The sequence below is a fragment of the Convolutriloba macropyga genome, chromosome 7 (genome assembly GCF_964194025.1).
Source record: "Convolutriloba macropyga chromosome 7, txConMacr16.3, whole genome shotgun sequence".
In the NCBI taxonomy this organism is placed as follows: Eukaryota; Metazoa; Xenacoelomorpha; order Acoela; family Convolutidae; genus Convolutriloba; species Convolutriloba macropyga.
The window spans coordinates 20438796-20458569 of NC_134474.1; the positions used below are offsets into that span (position 1 = coordinate 20438796).

The window sequence follows — 19774 nt, forward strand, 5'->3', positions numbered from 1 at the left end:
CCAACCACCCTTTGAACACATTGTTTACATTTATCGCTACTGGCAACCTGTTTATTACAATTTTTTGAAGACTTTGGGAAAAAGTGTCAAAGTAGAATTCAAGTGCTGCATTCAGTCAAAAAATTTAATCATAAATAACCTTAACAACAGCAGCGGTCCTAGCAACGAAGAAAATTGTGTTGACGATCTTATTTTGAGTGAGCTTCATGCTATTTCCGAGAAGCACAGCAACATCGGCTACCCACAAAAGAAAACGCTGCTAATTTTTGATGACTGCGGTGAGGAAGTTATGGAGAGCAAGGCTTTCGCTACATTGGCGACAGCCGGTAGGCATAAAAACATCTCTACAATTTCCATTAAACACAATCTCTATCAACAGGGCCGTTATTCGGTTACCATTGATAAGGGCACAACACATATCGTTCTCACAAAATCACCACGCATTGGTACGCAATTGAAAATCTTAGGCTCTGAGCTGGATACTGCAACGCCTGCGTTTCTCAACAGCTGCTATAAGCATTGCATTAGAGTTCCATTCGGTCATTTCCTAATTGACTTGACACCCACATGTCCCGATAGTCTGAGATTTTGTACATACATCTGCAATACTACCGTATGTAGCAAAAAAGATATTTTATTATCATCTGACACGCAATCAAAGCAAAGGAGAGCAGTCAGTGGTTCCTTTGCAAATGAAACAGATGATCAGTGACAGTTTCCGTTAGACTCTGGTCAAAAACAGCCGGTACCTCGGCGCGGGGAGTGCACCCATTTCTTTCTCTCCTTTCAACAAGTCTGTTCGAACAGTTTTACCCTACATCAAAACGGCTCTATTCTAGTGGACGAATTACATGGTTCGTTCCGTGAACTTTACCAAAATTGTGCAATTGCACTAGCGAGTGGTGGCAGAAGTGATCTGCAAAATATGAGTTAAACATTGCATGCACTGGAGCTGAACAAAATCCGAAAAAAATTTTTCCCCTATTTTAACATTTTTTTTGTGCTTATTGTTATGTCATATCGAGCAAAGCAGGCCTCGTCGAATACAGCGTCAAAGTTTATTGAGTTTGCACTAGTTCCATTGCTGAAAGAACTAGAAGAGCCAAAAAATGCTATTCATATAAATTTGCTGGCAATGCAGCCACTGTCCAAAAGGTCATTTTCCTCTGTCCCAAAAACAGATAGCTTCAATACAACGGATATCAATAAAGAAGATCACGACAACGAGTCAGCTGCTCACAACAACAGACAAGACAACCTGTCAACAAATATTGAAGGAAACTCTTCTTTCGACCCTGTTAGGGAAGAATCGGTTGTCAGATCTTCTTTGAAACAGTTGGATAGAAAAAAGAAAGGAGGTCCACGCTCCCAAAAGTCAACAGTAAAAAAAGATGGTGCTACGCTGAAACGTTATCGCATGCGAGCTCTTTTGTCTCTGATTGACTCCAATCCCAGTCTTTATTTCAGCCAATCTAGTAATCGCTTACTCCTCGGATCTAATTCATTTCAGTCGGGCGATCAAGTTGACATTACAAATTCTGTTAACCTGATAGAGTTTCTTAAGAATTTGCAGATTCATAATAAAAAGTTGAATGGGATGGAACGTCAAATTGTTGAAACATTATTGATGGTGCCGATAACAAAAGACAAAGTTGATCATCTAAAGTCCTTGCTCCTAAACAGGTCGGCGATGCAAGTCATTGACGATAAAGTTAGCTCATCCAAGCTAAGTCTTGAGTGACAGTTATTGTTGTGTTCTACTCATAATTTCTATATACTGAACTGAAATCTTTAAAGCATGGTTTCTGTTAAAACTACAAAAAAGGCCTTTAAAAAAGCTGAAAGACTCTCAGAAGCTGAGTATCGTTACTTGAAAGGAATCTATACATCGCTGAACAACCCTGCGGCTTATGGTGGAATTTCTAGTCTGAGAAAAGCCAGCGGGTTACCCTTGTCCAAAGTGCGAGAGTTTTCGGAGAGTAGTAAAGTGTATACAAAGTTTAAAGCTGCAAGACAAAAGTTCAAAAAACTTAAAGTCAGAAGTCTTGAAGTGAACCATATTTGGTCCGTTGATGTCGCTTTTATGAATAAATTTTCAAAGGAAAATGACGGCGTCAGTATCTCCTGATTGCAGTTGATGTGTTAACACGTTTTCTACAAGTTCCCACAATGAAATCAAAATCTGCTCAGGCAGCTTTTGATGCTTTTTCAAAGATGATTAATAGCAAAAAACCAACATCAGTACCCATAAAACTTTGGACACTTTAGAAAACACTTTAGAAAACACTGTGAGGAGCTAGGAGTTGAAGTTTATAGCACTTATGGTGATTCGAAAAGTGCTATTGCAGAGCGGTTTGTGCGGACGTTGAAGAATATTTTATTCAAATTTTTTGAAGAAAGTGGTTCATGTAGATATTTGAGTCATCTTCAACAATTTGTGAGGCTGATAAACGCTGGAGTCAACTCAAGCATCGGTTTAGCTCCCGCAGACGTCTCTAAGGAACATGTTAGGAGTATTTTTCTGCAAAACAGTCCCAATGCTTACGATAAAAGACCAAATTCAGGTATGAAGAGTTATCGTACGCCACCAAAACTGTTTGGGCGAAAAAAATGAGCAGGAAAAAACAAACTGTTCGCTTGTCTTTTCAGCGAAAGCCCTTCCAGAAAGGCTATAAGCAGCGATTTACAGATGAAGTCTTTGCTGTTGCAAGAGTGTCCTTTCCGCGTAATCGTAGTGAACCTATAACCTATGTACTGCATGATAACAAAGGCGAAGAAATTCTGGGACGTTTCTATGCTTCTGAACTAGTTGCTTTTAAGTATGACGAAGATAGACATCGTGGCCGCCAGCAAGTAGGCTTTGCAGCTGAAGGCTTGGTTAATTGGTCATCTTAAGAAATCGTTTGTGATCGGGTTGATGGGCAACCTGCAGTTCAGTACTCATATTGATTGTAAAGCGATTCAGTTGTCAACGCCGTGCTTCAACTTCAGCGGGGGAAAGGCAGAAACTTTTTTTGTTTGTAGACAGTTCTTGAATGGACGTCAAGTACCATTCTAATCGCATACTTTCTTCACGAGCAAATCCTAGTTTTTATTCTGGTTCAACAAATCGTCAATACGGCAGTGGGCTGGGTTCTGCGCTGCGTCTCGGTTTGAAAAGTTTTGTGATACCACTTGCAAAGCGATACGGTCTATCCTTAGCCAAAAACTTGGTACAAAGTGCCGCTCCTGAAGTGCTAGGGATAATAGAGGGACGTACAAAACCAAAAGCTGCCCTGAAAAAAACTTTACGCGAAACGGTAAAAAACAAATTGGAAGTGGTCGCTCGAGAAGAAAAAGAAAGAGAAGTTCAATAAAAAAAGGGCGACGACGTCTGTCATCGAAACCTAGACGGAGAACCAAAGCAAAAAGAAGGACAAAATCAAAGAAAAAACGCTCCCGCTACCAGAGAAGAAAATCAAAAGGCTCCGCACGAAAAACGATCAGAAAGCGTTCCACAAGGAAAAAGCGTGTCTTGAGAACAAACCGTACGCATACAGCGAAAAAAAGAAGAACTATAACAAGCAAGATTTCTTTTCCTCCATCGTCCACGCTGCGACTTAACTGATTGATTGCAATGTCTCATTCTTTCACCTATGCCGATCCCCCAGTTTCAGCAACCAGCTCAATGTTGGACCTCTTTGGTACAAGTCAAGTTTTGGTTGATTTTGTCCGCGCTTACGACAAACAAATTTTCCCGCCAACAAACTCTGATGGCCCAGTGTTGGAGTTTGAATTTCAGGCGCCACGTACGGAAATATGTGGAACTTTAGCCGATCTAAACAACATTTTACTCAAAATGGAATTATTGTTGATTAAAAAATCATCAGGCGAAGCAGCTGTTAGGAAGAAAAAAAGTGATGGCACAGACGGCGAGCCCCTACCAATTTTTGTGAATAACATCGCTAATAATTTGTGGCAAAATGTGGAAGTTTTTTTGAATGGCACCATGGTCTCCTCGTCCAGCAATTTGCAGCCCTACAAGTCCATCTTAGAGGCTGACCTCAGTTACAACCTGACAACCAAGCAGAGCATAATGGCAACTCAAGGCTATAGTTTTGAACCAGATCCTTCGGATTTCAACAATTTGAAAAACGATGCTTTTTCCAGACGGCATGAAATTGTAAACTCAGGGCGTAGCTTTCACACTTATTCCACCATTTCTGACAATTTTTTGAACGGTGTTGACAAGTATTTGATACCTGGAGTTGAAGTTCGGATCAGACTGACACGTTCCTTGGACAAGATCAATATGCTTCAGCCTGGAGGTTGTCAGGATGCGAGTAGTTTCACAATCAAGGTCCTAAATGCTTCTCTATTTGTACACTTGTTGGAACTTCGAACGGAGACCTTTATTTCACTGGAAAGAGCTTTAAGGAAAAAAGCAGCTCAATATGAGTGGCAAGAGTCTCCCATTACTTCTTTTCTAATCACTACAGGCACCAGCGTTTTTTACCAGGATGATTTGTTCAATAGAGCTCCAGCTTGCAAATTGGTTGTGGTCTTGGTACTAGAGAACTCTTTCACGGGAACGTACAAATCTAATCCTTTCAATTTCGAGGACTTTGATTTGAGTTCAGTGAGGGTCACACAAGAAGGATCGCAAGTAGGTGGCACAGCCATTGATATCTCTAAAAGCCACGTCCGTCTCTACCACACAACAATGACGGCCTTGGGTCACTCTGTTGGCGGTAACGGAATTACTCTAGAAAACTTTGCCAATCATTTTGCGTTGGTCTTCAATCTTACAGCCGATTCCAATTTACGGGACAGAACAATCCGTCCGGAACTTACTGGTGCACGGTTGGGGATCGAATTTAAATTCAAAACACCAACCAAGCAACCCATTAGAGTCATACTTATGGCTGAACGTAGATCTGTTGCTTTGGTTAATTGCAATAGAGAAGTTATCAAAAACTCAGCTATTTACAATGGTTGACAACAGTGACATTGATCGTTTTGTCAGTATACACTCTGAGCTTAGCCTACGTTACCTTGGCTGTTATTCTGCTGACAACTTCCCTTTCATTCAGCGAAACAAATTTGTTATTGTTAACAATCAACCATCTTGCTTTTTTGGGGAACACTGGCTTTTGATCGCAGACAGTAATTGTCAACTACTTTTCTACGACTCCTTCAAAAGAGATCTTCACAAAGTTTTCCCGAGTACTTTTAGAAGACTGCAGAAACTCTACAAAAAATACATCTATTAAATTTGTCGAAATTCGTCCATTGTTCAAACAGCTAGCGACAAGTAAACTTTGTGCATTGTACTGTTTATACGTTGCTCGCTGTATCTATTTACCGACCCGAACTTTTCCTTTTTATCTAACTGAAGAAGAGTTGCTACAATTTGCTGCTGAAAAATTTAGTATTTCTACAATGAAAATAAATTCTTTGAAAAGTTGTTTTTTTTTGCAAAACGTGTGCAAGCTATCAAAATAAGATTTATTTTTTTTTGCAATAATAGGATGGAGTTGATCCGACAGATTGAAAAAAAAACTAAAAAAAAACAAATGAGTCAGTAAAATAAACAAACACGCAAACCTAAAAATTTCCAAAAAAGTTATTTAGTATGTCGAGCACAACTCAAGTTTTACTTCTGCTTCTGCCATGTTAGTCGACTACCCTAACTCGGACAATAACGCGAGTGATGTGTCTATCCCTCCGTCGCCTCAGTTGGAAATGGAGATTGGAGATGAGTTAGCACTAATGTTTGAAGACGGAAGTGCGCAAAATTCCCTGGAAGATGTGGAAGATGACGATGAGGAGGTCACTCCACCGGAGGCTCAGATTGAGACCTCGACGCCGAGGAGCGCAGTCTATTCTAGACTCCTCGTCCTCCTCGTCCTCGGACGATGATAATGGTAGTCGGATGGCCTTGGATGAAGAAGAGACGGCGATTACGAGGCCTTTAAGTTCACATCTGTTGCAGTTTTGCCATCTGCTCCGAATGTATGGATGTCCAAGAGACGGAGAAAGACAGGCTTTAACTCAAGCCTTGGTTTTCCTTGGGCGTCATGCAGGAGGGTATGATAACAGCAATGGCGGCTTGCTGAATGAAGCCGCCAGAGTGTTGGAAGAAACAGTATTTCTCTCGTCGCCTGAGTCACCAATTACTGGTGAGGTGTCGAATCAGGCACTCGAAAATACCGGGGATCCGATGATCCACCTCCCTCATATGAAGAAAGTGAGGCCGCTGAAATACGGTTTCTTTCTCCACATGCTCCCAACAGAAATGCTTCACCCAACGCGAGGAGAAGAAACAGAGAAGAGAGAGACAGGGTGAGCTTAAATAGTTTTCAATGCATTTTGATCCTGACTAATGTTGTTGATGTCTTGGGAAAAGCTGATGCGGGCAGTTCTAGTAAAGGATTCTTTGTTCACTTTGTTTTTTGTTTTTTACAGCAAACGGTTGATCAATTCCGCAGCATCTTGAGGCAGGCAGATGATCTCGCCGGCCTTGAAGTTGAGCAGGCTGAAGAAATTGGTGACGACGAAGCCCCGTCACAATTGCTGCGTCGCCTTGAACGGGCTGAAACCCTAAACAACAACAGCCTCGTAAAACACGTACACCATATAGGCGGAATTATGAGGAGGTTGCAGCTTCGTGTCGGTGACCCAGCTACTTTTTATCAGATGCTGCGGGAGGGGAATCTAAAAGAACTTCGTGTGCGGCAGTATATCTCAATTCGGACTACATGTGAGATGTACCCAAGTTTGTTGAGCGTGACAGGCTTTCAAAACTCTTCAAGTCTTTTGACGGGATACAAGAAATTGCAGAACGCCTGCCATGAAGAGTGGGGGAGTTAATGGCGGCTACTAGTTGATAGTCATGCAAACCCTGTCCAGCGAGTGCGGGCAAACTGGCTTGCTGACTATCATTAGTTGAACAGACCAAAAATAAACTCGAGTCTGAGTCGTACAAGCCCTGTCTAGCGAGAGCAGACATTCTGGCTTGTAGACTTTGCAAAACACATCTCTTTTTATGTTAAGTTTCTTTAGTTTTGTAGTTTAATTGATTTATACTCTTAAAAATTTGTTTAGAGTAAATAAAATATCGAACAAACTGCCAGTTTTGAACCATGGACACTTGGCGAGCAAGTAATTTTTAATTAAACACGCAGCCAATTCGATATTTGAACTAAGATGTCTAAGCTTGTTGTCGTTGGTGCGTCAAATATTGAAAAAGATTATGAGTTGTGCTGGTGTCAAAATGTGGACCATAAATGTATAAAGGACATTCATTTGCCTGAGTGGGTGGAAGAAGTCAAATTTGTGAGCGTGCCTGGTGCTCGTGTAAATCATGAAACAAAAAGCCTTCAGTAATTTTTTCTTTGTTTTAATATGGAAAATGTTTAATTTTTGACATGTCTGTTTTTGTTTTGTATTTGTTTAGTAATCTTCTAATGGAGGCAATTACGCACGCACCAAAAGCTATTTTAATATATTGTGATATTGTTGAAAATTCGCTGGAGTACCATAACGGTCATGAAGCGCTGGATGGAAAAAGTTGCGCAAAGGTAATAGAGGCGCAAGCGAAAAAGTATACTGACATCAATATCGTGGTGATGCACGCGCAGTGGAGAAAAAGTCTCAAGTTGGCTCAAAATGAAGAAATTGGTTATTTTAATAACATTATCCATAGAACAAGTTGCATTATTGACGTTAAAATTCGAACCAGCGCTAAATTCACACGAATTATTGACGAGGAGACGGGACGGAAGGAGTCAAACCTGAATGTTCACCACAGGCGTCAAACAGTGTGCTTCAATGTTGGTATTCGTATTAGGAAGGCAAAGTGAGGTTAGTAATATTTGAATTTGTTTTTTCTAAAATGAGATGTTTCTAAAATTAGAACAATTTCATTGTCGGGTAGGCTCCGAAAACCGAGGAAGAATGCATGTGCTGATTGGGTGCCGAGTATCACCCTATCGGCATATGTATTCTTCTCTCAAGTTAATCAACAAAATATTAATTCTTGAATTCATTACATTTAGTATTATATCTGTTGGTGCCATATCTCTACACCTAAAATAAAACCCTTAGCTTGTTTCCTCTTTTTGTTATTACCGATTTCAATGACAAAATCTCTGTAGTATTTTTGTCCATTTTTCCCATTTCTGTCATCAATGTTTTTATATTAGCCGCTCACTAGCCACCAACCGATCTTGCAAAACTAAACAAGTTGCATTGAGAAAGTATGTTCAATCTACTGAGCAGATGTTTGTTGTTAAACAAATTCCTTGTAAATTGTTGTTGGAAATATTAAAAAAATTGTTGTCAAGTTGTATACAACAATTACATTTATAAATACGTCAAAGCGTCATTTTTTAAATTTGCCATTAATGACAAAAAAATGGATTTGACAGAATATTTCCAGTTGATTCTTAGTTTGATAATTACAGCAATACTTTGAATTCTGACAGGTAACCTTCCCTTTTTATCACTTCAGAGAGTACATAGTTTTAAATTAATAATGTTTTCTTATAATTTTTGTCTTATTTATGTTTTGTGTTGTTTCAGTGCTTTCGCAAACTTTCAGTTTCGGAGAAAAATAAAATATCTCTTGGCTTTCGTAATAAGTTTCTATCAATTGTTTTGTTCAGTGGGAAAATCTGGGTCATTTTTGATTACAGGAAATCTTTTCCTCAAATTTTGGAGCAATCTATCCCTTCTGTTCCACAGTTTTTAGTAATATTATTTTTACTTTGGTTTCTGCATTGGTATATGGTTTGTTTATTCTTCTAAGGAGGCTGATAGTAAGGTCTTTTATGTTATTCATTTCTCTGTATCGTATTTCAGAACTTATCCCGTAGTGTTTGCTCAATTTGTTTTACGTAAGTCACGACTTTCTTGTTTGACATACCTCACTCGCAGTTTCATTTGAATGAAGTTTACAGTTATTCAAACAAAATTATGCAATAAGCCTATTACAATCAAGGTCAAAAAAGCAAAGTCAAAGGAGACCGGTTGAACTGAAAAAACCTGGTGATTATGGCATCGTGCATTAGCTTATCCGAGTTTAATAGAGCGATTGTTAGCTGGCATTGTTAGCTAGTAAGCTGCGCAGCCTTTAGTTTAGAATCCGAATTAAGTATGTTTGATCTATCTAACTAAAACTGCACACAACGCTAGAGCAAGAAGCCTGTCAATTTGTATCTTTTCTATTTGCTTGTTTCGTTTCAATCCCTATTGGCGTCAAGGAGGAGAACTCGGCCATTTTCCGGCTATATGCCAAATATGTTTGTATTTCCCCCCGTGTTTAGAACAAGACTGACCTTCAAAAAATTTTGGATGTTCTACCAGATGTCTGCTGTTTATCTCCATCAGAAAATCTTAGAGCGAATAAGATTGAAAATGATGAGAATTCTGACCGATTAATACGTGGAGCCGATCCGAGTGAATTAGAGCTGCACTGTTACAAAAAAGCTTCTGCTACATTGTTGGAATTTTGCTCGGATGCAACTCTAGAATCGTCTAACGATTTGATCCGGTTATTAATAAACGTAACAGAGCTACCAAACCCAACTTGGTCCCAACTGCGTCATTTCTGCGAGTTCTTGAGCCGCCAAGTGGATGCTTGCGATCGAAATGTGTTTGTCTCCCAGAGAGAATTTGTGGGGCTACATGAATTCCTTACAAAGCACTGCATAATACCGATGAGCCTTGATTTTTCTTTACCATCTTTGACTGTATCGGAGTCGTCTCAGATACTTAGTTTGGGCAGTGACAATACCCCAAGCTATGAAAGGCTTCAGATCAGACGCAAATGGGAGCAGCAACACCATCCCTACGTCTTTTTCAATGCTGACGACTCGACATTTACTTTTGTGGGCGTCGTAATTCGCAACAACAATCTTCTTCTTCGAGACAGCTCTTCTGGAAATTACGAAACTATTGCACAGAATGTTATGTCATCCGCTCTCTCTTCCAACATAAGGTTTCAGAGCAGCATATTTAAATCGGAACAGAAACAAGACATTTTGAACGAAGATTTTAGCCTTCTATCGGTTGCAGAGAAACGACGGAAATTATGCCGAGTAATTGGTATCGACGACCATGAAATGAACCGAATTCACTTTGACGAGAATTACGAACTCACTCAAGACAATGTGATGAAACTGCTTGCAATCTACATGAGATTTCGGTGCAACATTCCAGTTGTGATCATGGGCGAGACAGGGTGTGGGAAGACGAGGTTGATTGAGTACCTATGCACCCTACTTGCTAAAGGCAGGATATACCGGGAGGTAAAAGCCGATGGAAAACAAATGGTAACTGACAAACCAGTTGTGAACAAAAAAATAGTGAGAGTTCACGGAGGCATGAGTACGGATCAGATTGCTAAGCATATTGAAGAAGCAGAAAAACTGGCAGATAAAGTTGAAAACACGCGAAAGGTTGAAGAACAAATAAGCCAAAAGAAGGTGGAGTTGTTCACGGTTTTGTTCTTTGACGAAGCGAACACAACAGAAGCGATTAACGCAATTAAGGAAATTGTGTGTGACGGGCGAATCAACGGACGAAAAATTAAAGCAAATAACGGGCTCAAGTTAGTTATAGCTTGTAATCCGTATAAAAAGCACAGCGAAGAGGCTATAGAAAAAATAGAGGGACAAGGCCTCGGTTTTTATGTCAAGTCTTCAAAAACCAAATTTACATTTGATCAAAACATTCCAATGAGACATCTAGTCTATCGAGTGAACCCACTTCCGCCGAGTCTTTTGCCTCATGTATGGGACTTCGGCCAGCTCTCTGGCCCCGTTGAGCGCAGCTATATCCAGCAGATAGTAACAAAAACGATTCAAGGCTTGAAACTGACGAGTGAAGATATTGGCTTTATTTGCGACGTTCTTCAGGCCTCGCAAAACTTTGTCAGAATGGCAAATACGCAGCAGCTTGTCAGTCTGCGAGATATCGAGAGAGCTATGGTTGTCTTCGCGTTCTTCTACAACAAATGGTCAAAGGTAAAAATGATTTTCCTTTCGTTTTTGCGAATTTTAACATCAATACACTCATCTTGCTAGAATGGTCTGACAAAAAGATATTGGTTTATACTCTTACCTGTTACGGCCTGGTTAGAGATCTTTTTTGCCGCTCCATCTTTGCTGCTCCCCGACAATGGTATGGATTGGGTCTGATCTGAGGTGTTTTTAGAACAGAACGTTTGATAACGATCATTTTTACGCAAATTTTGACCCTAAAAATGGTATGTCTTGAGTTTGGATAATTGTCTGGGTTCAGTCTGATCAGAAGTTTTTTCTATGTTGGTAGTTTAGTCCAGAAAAACTCCTGATCATGAATAATTTGGATATATTCCGTCTGATTAGAGATTCTTTTGGTTTTGGTGGCCTAAGAAGAGGTCTTTTTGATTCGGTTTGGAACTTAAGTGAGAGAGGAGATCCGGTGTATCAATCCTTGATGAGGTAAAAATTTGGGTGATATCAACTTTGAACAAAAACTGTGCATTAAAAAGTGTCTGGATCCTCAGAGAAAAGTCAATGGAAACTATAATCGAAGTTTTCATGATAGAATTTTCTTTATTAACCAAAATTGTGGTTGTCCAATATACCCCACAGCTAAATTTTTTGAGAGGCAACTAATTGCATTGTCTATCAACTTTCCATTTTTCAAATGTTTCATTTTATGTACTAGTTATACACCTGTGGAAGTGAACTCCAGAGCAAATAAATTGATTTAGATTGTTGTTTTGCTTTTAATCAATTAATTTTTTTCAAAGAATGTGCATTAAAAATTGTCTGAATCCTCAGTGAAAATTGAATTGAGCTTTTCATAAACAAAAATTGCGGGTGTCCGATTTATTTCAATGTTTATTTTTTTGGGAGAAAACTTATTCCCTTGTCTATCAGTATTTCAATTTTCAACACTTCATTTTGGCGTGGAAGTGAACTCGAGAGAAGGACCACGTATAAATCGTCTTAGATGATGCTAAAAACTGATATTCTGAGAAGCCGTAGTTTTGACAGTAAAAGCAGTCAGATCCCGTGTTTCAATTCTTGATGAGAAAAAGTTTGCTTGATGTCAACTGTTTAACACATAATATGCACTGAAAAGTGACTGTTTCCTCAGTAAAAACTCAATAGCGGTAACAAATTGTCTTTTCATGAAAAAAAAAGATACAAACTCTAAAACTGTAGTTGTTCGATTTTCCCAAATGTTTATTTTTTGCGAGAAAACTGTTTCCTTTGTGTATTGTCTATTTTAAAGTTTTTTTTGTGTGTTTTATAGAAGCTGTTTAACATAAGTGACGTGAAATTGAGAGAAGGATCAAAGATTAAACGGTCTAGATGATGCAAAAAATTATAATCTGAGGAGTAATTTCGAAAGTGGAAACAGTGAGAACTGGTGTTTAAATTGTTGAGGAGATAAAGTCTTGTTTGATATCAACAGTTTAACACAGAATGTGCATTAGAAAATGTCTGACTCCTCAATGGAATTCAAAGGCAATAAAATCCGTCTTTTCATGAAGGAATTTGCTACATTATCCGAAGTCATGCGTGTCCGATTTATCCCAATGCTTGATATGTCTCGAAATAACTGATTCCATTTTTTATCGATTTTCCATTTTGCGACACTTCTCTTGTATATGTATTAGTTTTAAAAGTGGTACACGTTTCAACAAGAACTTGAGATGAGTATACTAGAAGTACGACCATCAGAAGTTTGAACCTGCGCACCCTCTACCCTCTAGTATAAACTGGTGCGGCCAGTGAGGCTCGCATAATGGTTTTCTATCTTCTAAGCAAAAAAGTAACAAAACTGATCAAACATAATCTCCTCTGGAGGAACGCCGAGTAGCACAGCTCTTTCAACCGGCTCCGGTAATACAGGTACAACAACTGTAAGCTCCGGATCAGTCGGCACTACTAGAGTAACAAGAACATTAATTGATACCCCCTCTCTCTCATCCCAATATGTCACTTGTCACCTTCTCGGGAAACGACCGAAGACAAAATGCAAGTGATTTTTGGAACTACGTTGGGTTTCTTCTCGAGTTTTTGGTTTCGATTACCTCTCCCTCCTCGGTGAACAGAGATGCAATTTCTGTATGCATTTTAAAGTTACTTTTGGAGTGTTGTATTATGTGGTGTAGATGTGGTGGAGATTCAGAAGAATGAATCGATTCAATTTTGGTTGAGACATTATAGTTTTCTCAATGGCAATTTGTCCGTCCATGCGGATTACAAAATACTGAGCTCTGATTGGTTAACTATTACGGCGTCATTTTGTCGTTTTGGATGGAGGATTATTGAAATTTAATTTGCCTATTTGCATAAAATATTGAGAGCGGATTATTACTCGCAAAACCTGCGGAATATTTAATTCTGATTGGTTAATTGAGGGTTGTCCGTGAAGACAGAGCGAATAGGAAATTTCACTGGTTGGATTAGGTTTCTATTTCTTTATAAATGGAGAGATTTTCTGTGTGTAATATTAGTCTAACTCTAATAATAATGCACAAAACTGCAGTAAGAGGCGAATTACTCTGCATTTGAGCGCTTAGATTTAGAATTTGATGCCAGAGAGATGAAACTTTTCTTCTCTGAACAATATATATCGACTCAAATTGTACTCTCTGAAGAGGAGTTTTATTCGCTGCGGGTTGCGCAGGAGTATTTTATAAAAAATAAAGAAGGAAAATTGATAAAACATGCTAATATGTGTCCTGCTACGGTGCAGTACCTCAAATTTGGTTGGGGAACGAGGTAATCGTTCGAAGTTAGAACTATTTTTTTGGGAATATAGTGGGGAATAATAAAAAATCTTTGAACTTTAGTTCGAGCGTAAGCTAACAGCACCGTACCTTGAGTGTCGTGAAACAACTATGAACTATGTATTCGAGCTTTGGCGAATGTGGTGGACCACCGAGACAGCAAATGCTGCTCAGCAACTATATGAGTTGGCTGTTGTTCTATGATGTGGGCTTCTTTTTAGAAACTTGACTCTAACCAAACAGTTCATTAAACTAATTAAAGTTGCAAGGGCTCGATTATTGTAATTTTTGTAATTTTGGTTTAAAAATTTATGTAATTTGTAAATTTATTTTTGTAATTTTGGATAATTTAATAAAAAATATTTGTCTAAAAGAAATATTTCTTTTGAACTTTGAAATTTAAATCTGATGGGATTGTATTACCATAGCGTATAGGTTCAGTCCGTGTTCTCTGCGGTCTGACGTCAGAATAAGGTTGGTTAGGATTAGGTTTCATTTTTACTGGGTGGGGGGTTGCACTAATGATAGTACTAAATGTATGAGAATTGGATGTAGTACTTTGTGAACTACTTTGGGGGATAAACAAATTCCTGTTAAGTAGTGTACCTTCACTATCATTCCTATTTGTTTTGTATGGGCTTTTAGGCGCACTCCGGCATGTGTTAACAGTAGTTGAGTATTCAACTGGTTGCGGTGATGTTGTTTGTTCAGCCTGATTATTTGCGTTGTTATTAATTGGCCACGGCGTATATTCTGGGTTATCAATTGTTTTGTGATTTAATCTGTTTTTTGAGTACTGGTTGAACCTATCATAGTAGGCCTGTGAATAATCATATTTAGTATTATAGTCCTGTACTAACTTGTCTATTTCTTGTTCTTTAAGACAGTATTCTACTAAGTGATTCCTATGCACTGCCTTCTTTTGTTCAGTCGTGTCATGAACAGTTTTATAAGCAGTGTTAGTTATTTGTCTAGTAACAGTATAAGGTCCAGAGCGTAACTGTTGTAGCTTTTTGGATTTCAATACTCCCTTAGCGTGGTTCTCTAGTAAAACATTACGACCGATTTTTATTGGTTTACCCAGTTTAAATCTGTTCTTGTGCGTTGTTTGTAATTTGCCGACAGCGAGTGTATGTCTTACAAAAGATATTTTTAAGTTCGTTCTCGCGTTGTAGTATAGTACTAGACAATCGATTTTGTAACAGTTTATATTCCTTCTCATTTTTACAAGAGTTTTCAAAGTGAGTGTGTAAGGGAAGGTCTTTACAATACTGTGAAATACAGTTTCGTCTGTTATCTCGTAGTAAGCCAAGCTTAAGGCAGATTGGAATTTGCAGTTTAATACTAAATAATATCTCGTACGGAGTATATCCTGTACTGTAATTTATTCCAGTATTACGGGCAAAGGCGAATTTATTAGTAAGGCTAGCCCAGTTAGATCCGGTGTCGTTAACAAAACTGCGCAAATAGTTCGCCAAGTTCTTATTTTGTACTTCAACCTTGCCATTCGTTCAAGGTGAGTATGAGGTCCGTGGTTTTAATGTAATTGCGAATTCGTGTGTCCAGTGCACAAAATCATAACTTAAAATTGCAGTAGTAATGCATTTTTCTATTAATTTAAAAGTTTCTGGTGCATCAGCGGTTTTTGATGGATACACTTGTATAAAGCGAGAGAAACTATCTACTATGACTAGACAAAATTTCTTTTGGTTACAACAAGGCCTAAGTGGGCCCTTGTGGTCTATGTGTATAGTATGGAATGGAGTTTTTTCTAATTCTCCTCACTGTTCTAAGATTGCTTTGTTCAGATCATGTCTTTGTGGTTTTTGCTTTTGGCAATGTAAGCAGTCATGGACTAGCATTGTAATCCATTTGTACATTCCGGCCAATAAAAGAATCTGCTAATGTTGTTAAATGTACATATGTCTCCACGATGCCCACTTAGCGGATTGTTGTGTGCTAACTCAAAGCATTTCATAAATAATGAAAGTGGAACACATATTTTTGAATCGTATAAACCATTCTCGTGTGGTTTATTGTAATAAATTAAGTCATATTGTTCCTCGAGTAGTAGTAGGTCAAATATTTTTTGTATGCACATAATCCTTTACAATGCTTAATTGTACTTGTGCTCGGCTGTTCTTTGCCTGCCTTGAGCCATTGGCGAACGGTTTGTAGAACAGGATCATTTATTTGTTCGCGCAAAATTGTATCTGTGTCTAATTGAGCTTGTTTAGTAAACTCTGTTAAGTTTAGTAGTAAGTCGTTACAAGATATTTTAACTACTTCTGTGTGTAGAGTTGTCGGTTCTACAATGTCAAATTTGTGCGTACGTTGTTTGTATTCCTCCTTCGCCTGTTCTAGTTCTTGTATTAATGACATATCTACATTTCCTTTTTGCAATTCTAACCTGTCTTCATCATCAAGACCGTCGTCTACTGCATGTACTTCTTTGGGTATTTCTTCACATATGTGATTGTTAAGGCTCTCTGTAGACACATTTTCCGAAGACATCTTTCTGATTTGGTTTATTTGTTGTCCATATCTGAACGAGTCTTAAATATTGTATATTGCACTACATGTCTGTTCTTTATCGTCACTTGCGTCGTTAATACTAATATCTTCGTCGATTTTGTTTAATATTTTCTTTTTCTGTCCTAGTATATGTACAATTACCGGATATCTAGTATTTGGTGGTACTTTCTTTTCATCACAGTGTGGTAATGAATAGTTTATTGGCTTGTAATCCGATGTGTAGAAGCGAATGTCCTTTGGAACTGTTTTGTGTTCAATTTGAAACTTTCTCGCTTCTTCTTGTGGGACTTGTCTACTGAGTAAGTCGGGGAAGGCGAGGTTTTTACCTTCGGTGCATATTATCCTTAGATTCTAAAATTTAGTAAGTACTACTTGATACTTAAAAAATCTGTGCGATAAATGTCCTCGACGATGCCAAAGGAACAATATAGGCTTGTGATCACAAAAAATATGGGGTAGGGGGAAACTATAATGTAGAACTCGTAAATTTGTAATGCGGACACTATTCCGCACAGTTCTCTATGCTGTAGGGACATTTTTTGTTCTGCTTTATCGAATACACGGGAGTTTGCTGATACAATTGGTTTCCCCTCGAATAACTGTTGTATTATTATACTACCAGTCCCTTAGTTTGAGGAGTCAGTTTTATTTGGAAGGGATATTTTGTGTTGGGGATAGCGACGGAAATATCGTGTGAGAATTTTGCTTTTAAGTTATCGAATACTTGCTGGTGGTTATCCAGCCATTCGAAATTTGTTTCATTCTTTACTCAATCATATAGTTGTTTTGCGTCAATATGAAAGTTTACAACATAATTCGCATAGAATCCCATTGCCCCTAATACGCTGAGGAGTCGGTTTTTGATTCTGGAGTTTTTGAATTTTGTATATCGTCAATGCGTGACGTTAGTGCGCTAAATGTTCCTTTTGATATTACGTGCTCGAGAAATTTCACTTTTCGCAAGAAGAATTTGGTTTAATCTGGCGCAGCTTTTAGATTTGCTTTACGCCATAGTGCATGATATTCAAGTATCACTGTGAACATTTCCTGTTTATCCTGCGCTTGTAGTAGTGTATCGTCAATATAAGTAATAGCTTGCCTTCTCATTTTTTGTAGTCCGAATGCATAACGCATAAGTTTAATATCGAAGTTCGGAATGGGCTTTAAGCCGTAAAATCCGACTTGATAGGTATATTGACGTCCATCTACAATAAAACTAGGTAATTTCTGAGTTTCTGTAAGGAGCACTTGACGATAAGCGCACGACAAATCACTACTTGTAAAATATGCTCCATTTACTCGGGTCATCAAAACTTGTAGTGGCCCGAGTGGCCCGCTAGAGCTACTTGTATCTGTGATTGAGTTGAGTTAGCGAGCATCAATTACACGTTTTACATAATCGTTCTTAGGCAATATAATAATTGGATTTAGAAACCAGCTATTTAAATCGTCGTGCTCATTGAGCTTGCGTATTATTCCGGCTTGTATAGGTTCGTCCATAAATGATTCTAACTTTTCACGTAAATGTAGGGGAATTTTGCTGGGACGTTGCTTTTTAAATTCACAATCCTTTTTAAGGGGTATATAAAATTTCTGTTTGGTGCGGCCGATATCATATTTGTGATGGGAGTATATATCCTCATCATCTAACAGAACGTTTAGAACCACTCTGAATTCTGCGTCCGTTAAATCACTTTGTGTGAAATCAAACTTTTTTTGTTACTCGATATAGTGTTCATAGTTCTTACTTGCATCTTTTGGCCGTATCAATAATGAAGTGGTTTTGTTCGATTGTTCTGAACTTTGGAAATTGTTCATTATTATTGGGCTTGCATAATGTCTTTGCATCATTTGAGAAGTGAGTTGCAATTTCAGCATCATTTTTACGTTTGTTCAGAATTTCATCACCTACAATTCAAAATATCTCTTCGATGTTTTCATCTGTATATTGCGTACAGGATGGCATTTGATTAATTTCGGCGTTACTTACATAAACATAAATTTTAATTCCCGAAGAATTAAATACATTGTATAGTAATGCGGATATCTCAGAACAATCCATTTTGTCTAATCCACATGCAATTTTCGGCATAGCTATACAACTAATGTTCTGCTTCAGAAGTATATTGTGAAGTTCGAATAGTGCGGTAGTAATACCTTCCATTGTCGGTTTACTAATATATTTCTCTTTAGTTATTAGGCTAAAGATTTGGTGTCCGAGGCTAGGAGCGATGTATTGTAATACGTTTTGGTTGATTGTGTTTCCATTACGATCGTTCACTTCTACTTGCCACTTACAATGTTGTCTCAAGTCGGGGAACTTTTTACACAACATAAGTGCAAAACCTTTGCTCATAGCCCAGTCTTTAGAGACTGTGTATACAATAACCATACTACTGTTGAATATTGACTGTTCTTCATAGTTAACAAAATTTATGCAATTATCGGACTTGTTTGACTCAGCCTCCTGTACTGTGTTAAAAACTGTGCTAAGCATGAAACAACTGTCTAGTTCCTTATATTTATTTAGTATTGAGTTTGCAAACTCAATACAATCACGCATGTTGAAATTGCGCGTATCACGACTTAATACTATATCACATACAGCGTACCCGATAATACCTCTATTGAGTGTAATAGGATGATTTTTGTGCTTTTCTATTAGTTAAGGTAGTGTTTTCTTTTTTTTTTGTGTACAGAATGTGTTAGTCAACACTAGTTCTGTTTTTACTGTATTTTGTGCGTTAGAAAGGAAGTGCCTCTGGGGTAACATAAATCAGTGTTTTGGTGTTTGTACAAGTAGGTTGATCTTGCCTGTATTTAAAGTGGCTGAGACAAGACTATTGTTTCTATTTACGATTCTTGCAAATACTGTTTTTCGTTATTCATTCTTCCATAGCTGATTACTCCTGTGTGTTCTTTTAATTCTAAAGCAAGGATATCGAAATACAGAGCTTTAAAGAAAATATGACAGAAATCAACACCAATCAGGTTAGACGTTCCTTCTTGTGTAACCCATACTTTATGGTTTGCTTCGTACTTTCCGTCATTGTCAAAGTATGATTATACTTTAGTATGGCCTAACATACGAAATTGTGATCCGTTGTAGGATTTTGTGATATCTATGGCTGAGAAAATCCTCATGCTGGGATTCGTTTTTTGCATTTCTAAAAATGTGGGGTAATTTATTATCGTACACGTCGAGCCTGGGTCGATTAGTTATTCATTTTCCAATCCAATGTTCTTATTCATGCCTCCGGTGGAGAAATAGTACATCTTTTGGTAAAACATGGATTTTGGATTGCTATTTGTACTAACTTTCGGAGACTTTAGAAGTTTAAAGGGAAGAAACCTGTGATAGCATCGGTGTAATTATTTTGGTCATAGTATTCTGTTTGTTGGTTTTGAACCTCTACCCAGTGGACAGAGTGGGACAAGCGGGGTTGTTGATAATGATATTTA

General features: G+C 38.2%; 1 protein-coding gene across 1 annotated transcript in view; it reads left to right on the forward strand.

Moving 5' to 3' along the window:
* The window catches only part of LOC142342975 (E3 ubiquitin-protein ligase rnf213-alpha-like), a 235819-nt gene that overhangs the window by 169917 nt on the left and 46128 nt on the right, over positions 1 to 19774 (forward strand). The window contains exon 6 of the mRNA XM_075394657.1: positions 9309 to 11009. Within this exon, the coding sequence (XP_075250772.1) occupies positions 9309 to 11009 (1701 nt within the window). The remainder of the gene's footprint in view (positions 1 to 9308; positions 11010 to 19774) is intronic.